At 40.2% G+C, this 17,523-nt stretch overlaps 1 protein-coding gene across 1 annotated transcript; it reads right to left on the bottom strand.

Annotated features, from left to right (window-relative positions):
• Window positions 1-636: 636 nt before the first annotated feature.
• Window positions 637-17,515, bottom strand: SLC4A1AP (solute carrier family 4 member 1 adaptor protein). The gene is made up of 14 exons (XM_075146824.1): window positions 16,950-17,515; window positions 15,894-16,077; window positions 15,065-15,187; window positions 14,132-14,192; window positions 13,118-13,257; window positions 12,823-12,983; window positions 12,023-12,092; window positions 8,374-8,563; window positions 7,445-7,556; window positions 6,596-6,836; window positions 5,728-5,802; window positions 4,620-4,690; window positions 2,311-2,383; window positions 637-1,080 (listed from the first exon to the last, which is right to left on the bottom strand). Exons 1-14 carry the CDS (start codon window positions 17,484-17,486, stop codon window positions 1,031-1,033), a joined length of 2,088 nt encoding a protein of 695 aa, XP_075002925.1. The 5' UTR covers window positions 17,487-17,515; the 3' UTR covers window positions 637-1,030.
• Window positions 17,516-17,523: the final 8 nt, after the last annotated feature.

Below are 17,523 nucleotides of genomic sequence, written 5' to 3'. Positions count from 1 at the left end.
AATGGCACGCAGCCAATCACAGAGCAGTATGAAAAGAGGTGGCCTTGTGCTATGAGGAGGCTGCCATTGCATTGAGGGGGCTTCCTGCACACCGTGGGGTACGGGGAAAAGGGTTAGGTCCTTCCAATAAACGTTTGCAGCACTAACTGTCACCTCTTTATAAAGATCCCTGTTTGCTCTTTGAACCTCACTTTATTCATAGCTCTGACAACCTTTGATGGCAAAGAATTTCATAGCCCAATTACAAAGACATTCAAAACTATATTTGTGATAAATTGCATTAAATTGCATTAAAATGGCACTTTGCTCTTGTGTTGTGGCAGAAGAACAGGCTTCATTATAAGCTTTTCCAGGATATCCTTCCATCGTTTCTTCTGTTACCCTCTGATGCAAGATAAGCAGTGCCAGCCTCTTCAGTTCTTCGGTGTTTCTACACCTTTATAACAGTGTACGCCTACTACTTCCAGTCCACCCCCTACCAAGTATTCCAGCAACTGCAACGAGGGAGGAGTGAAAACAGTTTTCTTTTCAAAATAGAAGGTTTTTCCATAGGAAAGAAAAAAAAAAAACCCCTGAAGTTTTACGTTGTGTTTACCATGACAGTATTTTCAAACAGCAGCCACAGAAGCAAACCAATAGTGTTTCTCATTTTAATTGCATAAAACCAACATGAATAAATTTTATCAAGCTTGTAAGTATACAGAGATGTATTTTTTTTTTTAATACTTTTTGTATACTTTTATTTACAAAAGGAAAAATGAGCCTACAGTTTCAAGCCAAATAAAAAGGACAAGGCTAAAAGTGGAAGAAGAGGCAAAAGAATGTGTGGGCTTTTACTTTTAAAAAAGCATCTGGAAGTCAAACAGAGGACACACAGGGAAAGCTGACAGCCAGAGTGGCTGCTGATGCCCTTGAATTTGGAACAGCGTCTGAAAAACCAACTCTTTTATCCCTCACTTAACGTGTAGTGAAAGAGTCCAAAGTAGAGCAGTCCTTCAAACCTCAGATGTACTCGGGGGCACTTGGAAGCTTAGTAGCCATATTTTTCATTGAGATGAGTCTTGCCATCACCGCTTTGACCTAATGGACAAAGAGGAAGAGCTGCATTATTTTTTGCCCCCCTCATCCAAGATAAATGTGTATCCAAGTATGAAATAGTCTCTAGGCAACACCAGTCAGACAAGCACAAAGAGGATAAAGAGTCAGACTGGATATTACAATTCAAATAATCTTTTGATTTATACTTATAATTTCTCTTAACCTTACTAATAGTGTCAAGATTACATCATATATTCCTGGGTGTTTTTTTTTTTTTTTTCTTTTTCTTCTGGTGTCCTCATTATGCCAGCTTAGAAGATAAGTCTGATTATTAGCAGGCAGAGACAGAAAAAGGAGCTCCCTCTTATGGACACAGCTCGCTTGGCTATCCCAGATCAGACCTCGAGTTACTGAATCGGGTATTTTGTTCCAGTGGATTCATATGTCAGAGAAGTGCAGTCTTTCCACTGAAGGATGATTCACCAGATTGTAGTTTTCTTCAGTGAAATTTATTCTCATTTTTCTTATTCCCTTTGGAGCCTATCTATATTATAAGCCTGCAACAGCCTTATAAAAATTGTAGTGATGAATCTACCAAATGAAAGCTAAGCTTTGAACTTACTGTGAAAACCTCAGTGCATGAAAATGAATTTTCCATTTTAGAGAAACTGAAGATTCATTACACTGTTTAAGAATAACCTCACTTAGCTAAACACACTCTGGAACTAAAGTAAAAAATTTGTTCGATTTTAACATATATTGGATGCGTGCATCAATTATTCAGTGCCTTTACCAAGGTGCTACCAAGACTTCCCTCCAAAACACATGACCCAAAGTTTGTATTCCAATGATTTTTGCAAAAATCTGCAAAGAAGATTTTCAGATTTCACAGACTTCTATGAAAACTGAGAATACTAAGACTGCTGGAGCATTTAACCCTAGTGAAGGTTTGAGCTTTTCTTTCAACTAGATCATTGTATCACTATGTGTGAATGGAGTTAACTCTCTCAGGTGTTACAAAACTGAAAAACAAACTTCAGGTGTATCTGTCCATCGAGATGAAGCTACTACAGATATGGCCTGTATTTCACTGCAAGACTTGCATGGCCATACAACAAATATGGGGCATAACATGCCAGAAAACATCAGGTCCTGGGTAAAGTATTCCTGAGTTACTTTTTTCTCAAGAAGTTACAAGGACACCCTGACTACTTATTAGGTAGATTCTTGAGTATAACTCAAGACTAAAAACAGTAAGGAAATGGTTGATACCTGCAGGAGGAATCCATATGCAGTAGTCTGGGTCATCATCTGGGTACTGTGAGGAAAAAAAAGGTTGTTGGACCTGCAAAAGGAGAAAAGATTTTTAAAGTGCTGCACCCCTCCAGCAATGTGTCACAGCCACTACATCTCTCATTAATTCAGAGAAATACTGAAAGGTGAGGGTTATTGCTACAAGAGTCAGGGATGAAAACAGTAATACAGAGGAAAGAAGAAATATCAAACCCTCAAATAGATCCAGTTTCCTCCCAGCAGAGTCACAGAATAATAGAAATGCTGGTTAGATGGGACTTCTGGAGGTCATCCAGTCCAATCTCCCCCTCAAAACAGAACCATTGCCAACTGTCCACTTCTGGATAGTTTAATCTTGTCATCCTAATGTTTGGTAGTGTCATTTGACACAGAATTTCTTTATGTGGGGAAAAGCTTTAGAGTAGGATTTGCAAGAAGTGCTTTAGTGATTTCAATGCCCAATCCCACCGAAAACTTCGGGTTTAAGGTGACTTTCAAACTGGAGTATAAGAGTTATGTAAAGATAACTTAGTTTTTCAAAAGAAAAAAAAAACCAATTTTTTCAGGTCTCACTGGCACCACTGAAATGTTTAAAGCAAACCAAAACAGGTCACTTGCAATTCAAATGTTGACACAGCAATGTCTTTTTGTCCCTAGATTTTTAAGTTTTGCCACATCAGCAACATTTTCTCAACAATTTTTGTTTTCAACAACTGCAGGTAGCTATCAAAAAAAATTCATACAACTGTAGAGTGCAAGACTTAAGAGCTCAAAATGTAGCCAAGTTACTCAGCACTGATTTGCATTACTCTGTAGTATCATGACACAGTCTTAAGTTATGCAGTCGAAGCAATTTTTCATTCCCTCAAAAAGTTCCTTCCCCAAATTAACCTCTAAAACAGTTCTTTTGGAAGACTAATGTTTTCCAAAACATTAGACTGCAGAGTTGAACAGTTTTTAAATATGACTTGTGAACACTCACTTTAAAATTGTTTTTCCAGTTTTACATGATTCAAAGTTATTCCTCAAATATTAAAAGAGGAAAGGAGAAAAAAAAAAAAGCTGACTTCTGGTTGATATTTTCCATGCAAGATCTGAGCCCAAAGGCAGAGACAGCATGTGGAAAAAGTGATTTGTGATGGGAGAGAGAATACAGCTAAGCCATCTGGCATTTGGAGAATGCTCAGTGTTAGGGTGAACTCTGTGCTGATGAGAGGTGATGACTTGACTGCCTCAGCATGAGAAGCTGCCTTATTCTCCCATATTCACAGAAACGGTATAATGTGGACTTTAACGTATGAATTTTACTGTTGCTTTCTTTATCAACTTTCCTAAAGCCTATCATGCTTTATAGGCCAGCAACAAAGGACAATTCTAAAGGCTGTGCGTTCCCAATCCTTGGGTCCTTTGCAAGGACTAACAAGGTGGCAGTCAGCACACACAGGCTGCAGGGACTTAAGTTTCTTTCAGTAAGTGGTGCAGGGCTAAAATTAGACGGCCACCACAAATAAATTGTCATAATGGTCAGAACTCATGGCCCACCAAGTACAGTAATCTTCTTTGATGGCAGTCAGCAGAAGGGTGGGATGCGCTCTAACGGGAAGAGCCTCACGATAATCATTAGGCTAAGAGCATGCTGCCAGAGAAGTTCCTTCCCAGCTCCAGGAAGGCAACAATTGCCTGCGTCCCAAAATGTGCAAGGCTCATATACTTTACATTTCAATACAAATCTTATGCACAGGAGGAACATTATCTAGTACACCCACCCAAATTTAGTAATAATTTGGTTGCAAAAGACAATAATCTCTTAGACTCATCTCTTTCCACATCTTACAGAGAAGGATGAGGTTTGATAATGGCAATACAAACTAGCTACAACTTCAGTACAGCATGTTCTGTGTCAGCCAATACACGCTTCTCAAGCTACTCTCCGAGGAGAGTTTTGCAATGCCATTCCAAAGGCCAGTGAGCACTTATGTTCTACAACGCTCGTGATACAGCAGAAGGAGCAATTAGCAGAGGCTAACTGCCAAGTGAAAAAAAAAAATTTGTGATTGAACTGAGAGCCTCTATCATGCTTGAAATGCTGTGCTTTACCTTTTCACTGGACACTCCAAAATCTGTGTCCAATGGCAGTGTGTGGTTCTACATTTGGGTCTTAGTCAGCAGAAAAGCACTACTATGACTAAGTCATACTCAATCAAATTGTTACTATTTCACTAAAAAGGAGCCTATTAAATGATTTCCAGAAACTCTTAAGCTGCAGGAGTCATGGTGTCACAACTGACCTTGTTTGAGCTATTGATTTTCTTAACTTTCTCAGATGCCTCTTCAGGTTCCTTATATACTGCCTCAGATGCTGGGAAGAAAGAAGATTTGTTTTACGACACATCACAAATGACCAATTCTATCAGAAATAAAAATGGATACATCCAAAAGGAAATCCAAGACAGCTCACTGCAACAAAATTCATACTTAAGACTGCTGAACATCTTTTTGTTTTTCATAGATTTATTAACTTATGTTTAATACATTGTCAGTCGCCTACCTGAATGTAGTTTAACAAGGTCCTCTATTTGGGATTCTGTAACACACTTTAGTTAATGGCAGATGTTTATTTTCTAAAAGATACTCTCTATCTATAATCTCTGCAGTGATTGATTTAGAAGGACAGAGTAGGAAATGCGCAGGACCAACACGCTTTTTTTAAAAAAAGAAAAAAAAAGAAAAACAAAAAACCCAAACAACTTTACAGTAACATAGGTGAGAAGAATACAGAACAGGTAGAAGTATGCCTTGTTTTTCTGCCATTTAATCTGTGAAATACTGAGACTCTTGTGACTTAAGTCTATGGATAAGATGATGAGGACAGGATGACATTCTTAACAGTCTGAGTTATGAAAAAATAGAAAACTCATACAGATCTCCATGTTCAGTACACCAAACAGTCTTCCTTTTGAGGATCTGATTTTTTTTTTGTGTACATGTAGAGGGGTCACCTGGGTCATTAACAGATTATTAGCTAGTTTTATGTAGTATTTGTCACTTTATAAAAGAAAGTTCTGTCCTTCTGTAGTGTTAAGAGCTACTGCAAGAGCATACATTTATGCTCCTAAATTAAAATAATTTTTCTTTTCTTCTCATGCTATTTTTCAAAAACAAAGGATCTCAAAGCAGTTAATGACTATGAAAAGCAAGGAGAACCGAAACATAGTTGAAGTGACCTGTCTTCACCATACATTTTACCACTTCCCAAGCAAAACACAATCCTTCATTTCAATTCTAGATTCTCTGGGCTCTAGATTAGGCTTAGTTTCCTTCTACTGACAGAAGACAATAAGTCCTTTAGACAGTTTCTAAACCCACATGCTACTGTACAATAGAGTCTAAACTCACCTTGAGATCTCTCTTGTGAGGGCCCCATCTGAGATTTGTTCCTTAGCACCTTTGGCTCAGGCAGAAAATGAACCCCTGTAAAAGAAAAAAGAAAGAGCTAGGTGAGCACTCTGCGGTGACTCTGATGAGTAGAGCGTTAGCATTCCTGAGACAAAATACAAAAGGGAACTCTTAGCTACATTTGTCTCAGAAGAACTCTTCTCTTGAAAGTCCTCCAAATTATTTCATCCACCATGTCCATCGCAATACAATATTAAAGAAAAACTCATGAACAGTTAAAACATACCTTTTCAAGAGCAACATGCCCAGCATTAAGACAAAAATTTAGAATTAGGTTTCTGTCATAAAACACATCATTTACTGAGAAACATCATTACTGAGTTTTCAAATGCATCAAGCTGATGTAGAAAAGGAGGGATTGGAGATAAACCACACAGATACAAGGAAGATACCTCTCCATTACCACTTTAAAAATTATTTTTCCTCCTTACAAACAGATCTGAAGCTTTACACAGACATTTGTTTTCTTATTAAGTCACTCTCCCTGCCAACAACACATTGTAGTTGTTTTCATATGGACTCAATCTAATGAAAGCAGGGCTTATCAAAATAGGACCTTTCTTGAGTCCAGGAGATTTCTTCTATTTCACCAAAAGCATGAAAAACTGACTGCCAAGCAGAGTTTCAGCCGGAATCACGTGAAACTCAGCTGTTGGCACAAAGACTCTGGACTCATGGCAAAAATCTATGGAAAAGGAATCTGCTGGAGAATCTGTGACTCAAACCTTAAGAGGTTCATATAGCTCTGAAAAATTCAGCAGTAAGAGACTCAGCTTCATTACTGGAAAAATCAAAACCAATGATTTACCATCCTGAAGGGATTCTAGATTCTTGTTATTGCAAGGAGAACCATCAGGAGCATTAGTTTCTTTTCCTGTTTCTTCCCCTGTTGTCATTTTCATTTCCAGGTTTGATGCTCTGCTGTTTATTGCATCTACTTCTTGCTCCTCCTCCATTTCTTCCTCTTCTTCCTCCTCCTCCTCCTCCGGTCCATCATCTTTCATTTTTAACAAGCTTTCAGGGATGTCTGGACGCTTAACAGGCAACTTCTGCAGGAGAAAGACTTGTGCATCAGTGCCAAGATAAATGGAGGTAGATGCCACAGATATTCATTACAGGAGAAAGCACACATATCACTGTCATAGAAACAGCTGGTAAGGAAGCACTCTCAGGATGAAGAATAGTTAGGTTTTAAGGAAAAGTTATTAGTAGATATGGAAGATGAAAAAAGCATGTCCAGTCCACAGACAAGGAGTGCAGTCTTTTCATAAGAGGGACACTGGAAACTGAATCAATCTTGGATACGATCTTAGCTGTAAGATCAAGAAAAACAAAAGAAAGTAAAGGACCAGCTGCTGAAGTATGGCAGTGGTTCGGCCTGATGTCCCCAGACTGCCTCTACTTGATCTACTGCCTTCTGACCGCAGCTGTGCCCCTGGAGACCGGCTGTACAAGAGCACAGAATGGCGACTGCTGGCAGCAAACAACATCCAACAGCCACTGCTTTCTGCCCTGTGCACCTTCCATGCCGCAGGCTTGCGCCTCCATGCTGTTTCCATGCATGTGAGAAGACATGGTTGACACCTACAGTCTCCGTAGCCTTAGAAGGTGTCTGAGAACTAGCCTCTGACTCACAGCACTTACAAGTCCAACTTACCCCCAGGCTTCCAGTTTTCAGCTTGAATTTGCTCCCCCCTTTCATTGCACCAAAGAGAGGCAGGGTAATCTTTTTAGGCTTGCTCTCTGCTTCCAGACTGTAACTCCCGCTCCTAATAAAAATTAGATTCAAAGGAAAACAGCGTACAAAGTCTCAAACAAGTATTGTATTTACAAATGCAAAAAAATCTGCAAATCAGAAGCAGATATACAAAAATCCTTTTATTTTTCTCTCGCTTGCAGCATCCAAGTAGGAAACTGCAGGAGATGACTCCTCCATCCTACATACATGTTGTAGGATTCAAACACGTGCCATAACAGGAAGCAAAAAATAAATAAATAAGAAAAAAGAAAATCTATATCACACAGACTCCCTCAAATTCAATTCGACACACATACTTATATATGTATATATATAAACACACTCGGAGGCCAAACCCGAATTTAAGTTAATTAATTAATTAATTAATTACTGCCACTAGCAAATGATGAACCCAGCACACGCCCTTTGAATTGCAGTAGCACTGCCAGGCAGTAGTTGAACAGCCACTACACTTGACTTCCAGGTACATTTCACAGAGTGAAAGTGGTTTTCATGTTGTACATAATACCTGTAAAATTCTTCAGTTCCTTTTGGATGCAGTTTGGGAAAAAAAAATTTAAAAAAGCTGATACCACACTTCTAATCCCTTCCCCCTCTCATCCTCCCAGTGTGGGCTTATCTTATTCCAGTGTTGTGGTGCATCTGCCTCAACCATAGATGTTGCAAAGCCAAAAGGTACAGCGGCTCTTTAAAGAGATGAGCCAGGTAGTTTGGAAAGCTGTCCTGCTTTTGTGTTTGGAAAGCTGTCTATTTACTGGGCTTGCACAACTGCCCATGGATAACAACAAGGGTAAAAGTAATTGTTTTACACTTTAGCCAAGACTTACTGGGGCTTCAGCTCAGGCAGTTCTGCAGGCTTGACGAGCTTTATTAACCCTTTCAGTCTCTGTTGCTCTTTCTTCAGTTCAAATGTCCTCAAGTGAAGCTTCTTTCGTGCTACACTGTCTAAGGTGCATCCTGATTTTATTTCGGTCATGAATTCATCCAAGGAATCTTGAGCTGCTGGCTGGGACTGGACTAGGCAAGATAAAGGGAAGATACATATTGTTACGGGTGCGGAGATGAGAGCTGTACTCATCAAGTCCTACCTTTAGAAAATAAGGTATATAGGAACAACTATCCCCTCTGCAAGTTTCTGTTGAATGATGAAATAATGGAGGTTGTTAGCCCTAGAAAGATGAAAGCACTTCTCCTAATACAAGCCTGATAGTAAACTTTAATCCACTTACCTAACAAAGTCTCTTAAAACTGAATGTTTCTTTACGAGTAAGTGTCTCTGTTCTAGGTTGTCCATCTCACTTCAAGATCTGCTGTCCCTAAAAAAGTGGCTTATGGGTTCTTTCTGTAGTCACAGACTAAAATAAACACAGCTACAAAGAATCCCACACCACTGCATGGGGAATCCCATTTTGGCTTTCCTGGAATGTTTATGTAATAACATTTGCAAAGCTCGAAATGAAATCAACACATGATGCTGCCTCCTACCCCTGGACAACTAAGTGCAAACATGAATAGTTTCATATGTTAGGCCAATCACACAAAATTTACCTTTGTTTTGATTGGATTTTCTAACAAGAGAACACTGCTTTGTACTTGAAAAAGAGCAACCACAGTCTTTTTACTCCACCTGATTTCAAATATTAGTAATTCTATGCATATTTGACTAATTAAAATAAACCTCAGGAGGAAAAACTAAAGCTCTAATGACTAAGAAAAATAAATACAGAGCTCTAACACGAGGATTTCAAATAACCGAACAAAAAAACCCCGGAAAACTCCTTTCTTGGGCTTGCACAATGCTTTTTATATGGTGTTTTATATGGTTTTTATATGTTGTTCAAAAATAACTTGGAGGCAAACAAAGAAAAATGTTGTTGCTAGAATTTTAACAAGCCTTTTGACAGGCAGTCTTCTGCCTTTTAATATTACATGAAAAGTGGCAAATCCAGTATTTATTTGCCGCATTATAAGCATTTATGTATATATGCACAAGCATAATTATGTGACCAATGACTTATTTTCAGTTCCGCTTGAGCTAATTAAGTAGCACTTGAAATTTTAAATGTGTACAAATAAAATAGCATAAGTTGTTGTTAAGAGCAGATATTCAAGCAGTTTTACATGACTTAAATGTTTAAAGTCTAATAAGACTCATGTTTACAAATGGACTCAATTGAAAAGGATATTTCTGATCTAGAACAAAACACAGTTTACAATTTGCAAATACACGAAAGCCGCAACAGGAACTGTTCAAAGATACGTAGAATTAAGAGGCTTCAAAAGATAAGAAACAGTTGTAGCATCCATCTCCACACAATTATAAATGATGACAAAACATGTCATAAAAGAACTTCAGATAGAAATACTCTTCTTTTTCCTCATAACTATTTATATGAACCAAGACAAAAAACATAAACGAAAAGGTATTGTTAACAAGCAGTCTGAAACTCATAGCAGGCAGGAGCTGAGCAGAATAATCATTTAAACACCAAATTTCAAAAATACGGTTTAGTGTCTAGTCAGATAATTCAGAACAATTAAAGGTATAATTCCACAGCTTGCTTCTTTAGCTGGAGAACAGTGTAAGTGCTTCAGTCAGTGAGTGATGTTCAGCAAGTCAGATCATCCCTTCTTGCCAATAGGATTCTCTGCCTGATTCCACCAACAGTGCCTAAGATCAGGTAGTTCAGCTTACAGGGTTACTGTTAGCATTTAGTATCTGTTGCAGCAGTTTTCTACACTATTGAAGTAAAATTTGACATTGCTAGGAGGTGAATCAATGATGGCTATTATACATTATATTCCAGTGAAAAAAGCTATAGGGCTATTTACTGCACCATCAACTTATTGATAATTTTCTTCTGAACAGGCAACCAGAGACTGAAGAGCTCTATGTATTTGATTTTCATTCAGCTGCATCAGTGAATGAGAGATACCAAGTCAGTCCATCAGTAATCAGTTCTGAAGCACTCCACAGAACAATTTGTGAACTTCTACTGCGATTTTTTTAGACAACCACTTAATTTCTCCAAGTGCTCGGCAAGAGGTGTTGCAATTTAGCCTGTCATTCACACATTGGTCTGTCTACACTCTTGCCCTTAGGCAACAAATAATCATTTGGAGTGAGCAAAAGTGCCTTAAGGTTTCAGAACTGTATGTAATGCAGCAGCTTTGCCAGACAGCTCATGACGGTGGTAAGAATCACCCATGATCCATATGCATGCTCCTAGCTTACACTTGTACTCAACATCTGTGATTAACCTGAACCATCCAAAGAAATAAGAGAAAACACAAGTATCTAGAACACACACATGCAAAGTAATTGATGATGCAGTATTTGCTATGTTTTATCCTGGCCTAGTTCTAGGAAATTCCCATCCAATACTGAATTACTCTGTATTGCAGTAAGTGCCAAGACTGCAATTTTTCCAAGGCTCTAAACTAGCTGTGTAACCAGTTACAATCTACCAAACCATGAATAACATATATCAGAATTATATGGTGTTAATAGAAGTCTATAAATGAACTGATTCTTCCTTCTCCCAGCCCCTACTACAATATGATTTAACAGTCTTGAGAAACAGTATCAGCAGAAACAAAGGCATCATAACATATGAAAGCTTGGAATTACATATCTCAGACAATATAAAGCATTAGCTTCTCTTGCTAGTCAATCGTTAATTACTTATCAGAACAGTCATGCTGAAAACAATTCCTTCAAACGCACTGAACTGACCCATCAGTTAGAATGCTCAGTGGAACAGTACTGTTTTCTGAACAGCGATCTGGTATAATCAATGACCAACAAAAATGTTGATAGAAATGAGTTTTGGTGTGGAGCTGAATTACTACAAAGAAACATACCCATATAATGCACAAAAGATAGCCCAGCTGTCAGGTTGCTGCTAGGCTTCTTGGAGAGAAACTCTTCTGACAAACTGACGTTGCAACCTTTATTAATGCCAACTCTGTTAAAAGGCCTTTTGTACGAAGAACCAACCTAACCACATTTCCTTCATGCCTTCCTTTCATTCCACAAGACGTCATCAGTAACAGAAAGCAAAATGTCAGTTGTTTGCTCTTCCCTTATAAATGGTTTTGGAGGGAGTGGAAAAAAGTGTTCCCCAAATTGGGTCAGTTTCACTAACGTGGGCAGATAAACAGTAATAATGCTCACCTTCTTAAGCTTCGGGAGCTTGTACACTCACCCCCTTACCTTAACTTAGATGTTGCTTGCTTTGGAAAAAGCTGCATTCATTAGCAAGTGACTATACACACATGGTGCATAAACTATTGGATGAAGAGCCTAAGTATCCTCTCCAGCTAACTCAGTGACCTGCAAGTCTTCCCAACCCTTTGTGAAAAGCAGACACTAAAAAAAAAACCCACTTAAGACAGAAATCCATCAGATAAATTTTCATCTCTTTATTGTTCTTTATGGAAAGCACTATGATCAAATAAACTTCGTGCCCTTACCTTTCCCTGAAGCCTTCAGCTTCTCCGTTATCTCAGAAAGCTCATTTTCAGCTTCGTTTAGTTTTGTGACCTATGAAAGACAACATGCTTAGAAGATCTTTTTATCTTCTTAAAATCCTGTTTTAAGAGTTACTCAACTATCCTACCAAATTACCTCAATTTTTCTACTTCTGATCTTTGACCAGGAGTTTCTGGGCTGAAAAAATTATAGTCTAGATTGTTCCTAAACAACTTATCAGTCCCTTCACATACTGTTCAAATAATTTTCTTTCTGAAACACAAAAATATGTATAATGCTTCTGCAGCAATGTTACACCACCATTGCGATCTTCCAACCCTCCCTATCCCTGCTCCCCCTATTGTTTGTGTACGACTCTTAGTTGTCATAGGCCTGTCAGTCCAGGCTGCTTATTCTTTGAAGCAGAATGAGATCCTTCTTTGGGATGTGCCCTGTGCACTTGAAAGGTTGCAATTATTTTCGATGCTTTAAAACTACTTTTAAAGTATCCTGTTCTAGTATTTCATTCACCCACTGCTGTGATCCACTAAATAGAAGGCAATACTACACAGGCAAAAGAAGGTAGTATGCTTCCACTAGAATAAAGTAAGCAATATTTTCAGGTATGTATAGATATTGTCCACAAATCAAAACCCCACTACTTTATTGAGAGCTAAAGGTCTGAAATGATATCAGAGTTCAAGCTAACAGAGAAAGATCAGGAAATATTTCTGGTTTTCCTCCTTAGTAATAATACATGCATGAGAGAACGAGCCTGGCATGTCATAATAATTCCTCTTACCAGGGAGTCATAAGTCTCTGGTTTTTCTTCTATTTTACCAGCTTTTTTCATTCTGTTCAGTCGTTTCTTTTCTACAGCACCAGTTCGATCAAGGAAGGTGTCATCATCACTGTCATAAAAATCCTCATCTTCCCAGTTCTTTGATTTCCTTTTTCGGGATACTGGGAAAGGTAAGGGAGAAGGCAAGAAAAAATTATTTGCATACCACTGAGCAATAAAACAAATTCAAGGCAGCAATCTCAAATCCCTAATTTAGGGCTTTTAGAACAATCACAGCATTTGACTAGTTATTCACCTGCTTCTTGCCTCAGTACTCCCCGAGCATCGAGTAGCCTGCAGGCTTCCAGTGCGCACTGTATCATTGCTTCCTTCTTCTTTCCTGAATGGAGAACCTCTGCCACCAGCTGCTTCCCGGATGCATCATCCACAGGCAACCTATGCAGTTTGAAGGATCAGAGAACATCTCAGATACAAACAAATTTTCACTTTTGCTACTCAGATATTTTATTTATCACATTGGCATGGTTCTTTCCATTTCACTTTAGTCTTTTTTTGTGGGTTAAATATTTTCGTTTTTCATTTCATACAGTACCAATCAGAACACAAGCATGCAAGTAAATTTTTATTTCACCAGTCCAAACAATAGTTCTTCCTATGTTCGTTCCATTGGGAATACAAGAAGTTAAGAGGTTAAACGTCAATCCCCAAATCATTTTAAGCATCAGTATCTTGCATCCATGCAACAGCAGTAACAAATATTTTCCACTCTGAAGCAAAGGTTTCTTAAGCAGTACAATCATTGCAATGTTGTACCTATTCATTTGAGACCTATCCTGTTGACTGAATTTCCACCTCACCTTCTCCGGTCTTATAAAAGAATGATGTTAGTGGCCTCTTACAGGAATCCATCAAGAACTGCCTTATACCATAAAAGAACTCAAATTGGGTACACAGTAGAACAAATGATTTTTTTTTCTCTCTTTCATTAGGATTGAAAGATATTGTTTCCTAGTTTCTCCTCTCGTATTTTAATTTCACATATTTCTCAAAACAAGGGGATCTGAAAGAACCTAGACTCTTGCTTTCCCAATTTTCATCTCTAAGGAAAACCAAATGCTGCCAGACCAGAAAGGAGTGCTGACACTGAATAGCCACTGATCCTTGAACTTCTGTCTCAGTATCAGGGCTTAGGTATAATTCCAGCTGGCCTCCTTGCCAAGTGTGACAAGACAAGTAATTCCTTCAGCTTTTGTTTGTTAATTCAATGAAGTCAGCTTCTACATACAAAAGTGAATGGAGATATACATACTTGATCCTGCATAGCCAGCTATTGTGGCCACGATCATCATATTCATATTCTAACTCTTCCCCTAGAGAGGTAAAGAAAGTTGATGTAGTAACCAAAATTGAAATAAGCAGGAATAATCTTTACAGCAGAGAAGAATGTCACGGTTAAACAAAAGAGATAAAATGCCCTTGTTACATATCAAAGGACTGAATTTGCTGCCTTTTTTTTTTTTTTTAAGCCATGGGATCTTCAGTTGCTATGATGCTCATTTGGTTGTTTTTCATAATCAAGGCTTTTTCAGATCAAAAAAATCTCTGAAGTGGCCTGTTCAGGAATACGTAGTTCAAAGAAAAAACAGTCTTGCCTCTGTATGTATTAAAGTAAACGACATTGAAGTAACGACAGTTTGCAATCTGGATTCACAGATATTATTTATCTTGAAGATTAATTTTTCACTTTAGCAAATAAGTGAGTCATCTGTAAGTTTCGCTAGCAACCATCGAAAGTTTAGACCAATTCATTATTGCCTTTTGTCTTTTTTATACTTTCCAATTCTATCTCACAACCATAGCCATCTCTAAACAGAACAGTCTGGAATTTGATGGGTTTCGATTTTTCAGCATAGCTTCAAAGCATGGGTGTGGTTTGAGTGTCACTCCAGAGGAATACAAGGTGCTCTCTGCAACTCCCAGTTTAGGAATTAGTAACCAAGTCTCAATACAGAATGGTGAGCTAAGTTTTAAGTAACCGCCCCCCCCCAAACCAAACCACCAACAACCCCCCCCGCCCCGCCAAAATTTGACCAAACAAAAAACCTTACTCACAATGTAACAGACAAGGTTAGCTCCTACATCTTAATTCCCAAATAATAACATAAGCACAAATGTCACGCTTTGCTAAATAGAAAACATTACACTTAATTAAAAAAAAGAAAAGAGAAGAGAGAAAAAGTACCTTCTCTGTCAAAAAAGCCCTGTAAGGCCTTCCTAGGATCTTTCATATAGAAGGCATCTTGTACATCTTGAAAATCAATAGCAATAGGGTTTTCTTCAACCTCATCCTCCTCAGCATCCTCCCCTAGAAGAAGACATACAAAGTGCAAAAAAAATGGTGAAACGTTAGAAAGAGAACACCAGTATATTTCAACTTTCGTTAGTTTGAAAGAAGTAGCAGCTACATCATCCTAAAATTATTTTCCTTAACTTTAATATTATGCCTGCATCCAATAAAAAAAAAAAAGCTTCTGTTTGCTATTAGTTATTCCATCATAAGATCAGTTTTGCAGATGAACATCACTGCAGTTTCAGCACTTTCAAGGGTTTATACATTTCCATTCAAAAAACCAACTCATTTTGTACTGAAAAGCTCATTAATTACAATTTATCTAGCTTTAACATGTGGACTTCCTGTTTAAATTTAAAGACAGCTATACTTAATAGAAGTCTCAAGCAATTAAATTTCACCTCTTGGGCAAAAGCGTGGACATCATCACAGGAACAAAACACATAGCATTAACCTAAACTTTCAGTTTCATGGCCTTTTATAGGCATAGGCAAATTACCTTCTCCCTTTTAAAAGGAGCTCTAGCATACTTCTCACCAGATATAAGCTTGCCTTGTCACAGCACTCTTCTTTTTAAAAGGAAAAGCATTAATTTGTACTCAAGAACTTCCACTGGGTTCGGACACTTTGCATCCAGCTGGAATTTCAACCCTAATATTCACTGAAAACTGGCTTAAAGACCTTCCAAGGTGTATCAGCTGATTTACACATCATCACTTACCCATTCCCCACGAGCAGCTCATATCACTGTTTTGACTCCTCTCACTTTTCTCCTCTTTTTCATCCTCCTCATCAGAATCCTCTCCCAACATTGTCTTTTCTAATTTTGCTTGCTGCTGCTTACGCAGTGCCTTCAGCTGAGTCACAGTTAGTTCCGACTCAGACTCCTGGTCCTCTTTGGGTCCCTATGTCAGAAACAGTAACTTAGCAGAAGCATTTTTTAAAAGAAAAAAAAAAAAGAAGTATTTTCAACACACATGCAGATTATGTACAATAACATAAGCAAATCATTACAATGCCCTTCAAAACGTGGAATTATTAGACCATTTGTTACAGTTTGCATCCCCAAATATATTAGTTTTGATCCCCTTTCCAAAGGGGGGAAAAAAGAAGCGAGCATTATTGAGTACTTGTAGGCAGATCAATCTCATATATAACCGTATTTTAAAGGCAGAAGGCAAAAATTTCTGTCAGTGCCACATGGGAGAACCTGAAGAACAAGCAGCTTCTGAAGTGCGCGTAGGGCACGCCAAGGGCTCTCTAAGTTCCTATTAATAAAAGCGCCCCTTGTTCACAAAGAAATATTAGCGCTTTACTTTCCTAATGTATCATACTGTCGGAGAGACCTTCCTGATACATCACGCTGTTGGAGAGAAACACCTTTTACACTCACTGGGCATCGGCAGAAGCTGCCCTGCCTGTTCTCACGCTGAGCCCCCGGCAGAGCTGCCCTATGCCCAGAGCACCAGGGCGACGCAGCAGCAGGGGAACCCCATGGCCCTGCTCTGTCGTTCAGCCCCAAACCTCAGCGCAGAGCCGGCAGCGGATTCCTGCAGCTGACTGCTTTTCCCAGTAAAGCAACCACGGCAGCGCCGGGCTGCTCCCAAAGCATCCAAACCACCTCACGCCTCAGAAGCGGCCTTCACCCCGAGACGCCAGGGAGGCGTAGATGGAGTCGGGTAAATTCCTGAGCTAGAACCGGGGAAGCCTTCACCACACGAGTCCACCCGACACAGGCCCCAGGGAGCGCGGCGGGGCCGCCCGGGCCCCGACCCACCTGCAGGAGGAAGAGGCGGGAGCTGCCGCCGAAGCGGAGCCCGTGGCCCACCCGCACCCGGCAGTAGGTGCGGGGCGGCACCCGCGCCTTGTTGAGGAAGGTGCCGTGGGTGCTGCCCAGGTCGTACACGTAGAAGCCGGCGGCATCGGCGCCGTTGGGGCCGTCGGGTGAGCAGCCAGCGCCGCGGTACTGCAGCACGGCGTGGTGCCGCGACACCGAGGGGTGCTCCAGGGCCAGGGCGCAGCCGGGCAGCCGCCCCACCAGGAACCAGCTGCCGCCCTCCAGCCGCACCGAGCCCAGCGCCACGCCGCCCTTCAGCACCTCCAGCCCGTAGCCGGCGCCGGCCGGCGGGCAGCTGCCCCACGGCGGCTCCTCGTAGCGCGGCGCCGCCGGCGCGGCGGCAGGGCAGGGGGGCGGCGGCGGGCTGGGCCCCGGCTCGCCGCCCTCCACGGCGCGGGGCGCGGCGGGCAGCGGGCGGCTCGGGCGCTTGAAGGCGGCGGGCTCGGCGGCCGCCTCCGTCTGCGTTGCCTCCGCCATCTTCCCGGGTCCGATCCTAAATACAGTCCTCCGGGGA

Source organism: Calonectris borealis, chromosome 3 (assembly GCF_964195595.1).
Source record: "Calonectris borealis chromosome 3, bCalBor7.hap1.2, whole genome shotgun sequence".
In the NCBI taxonomy this organism is placed as follows: Eukaryota; Metazoa; Chordata; class Aves; order Procellariiformes; family Procellariidae; genus Calonectris; species Calonectris borealis.
This window is presented reverse-complemented; position numbering and strand designations above follow the sequence as displayed.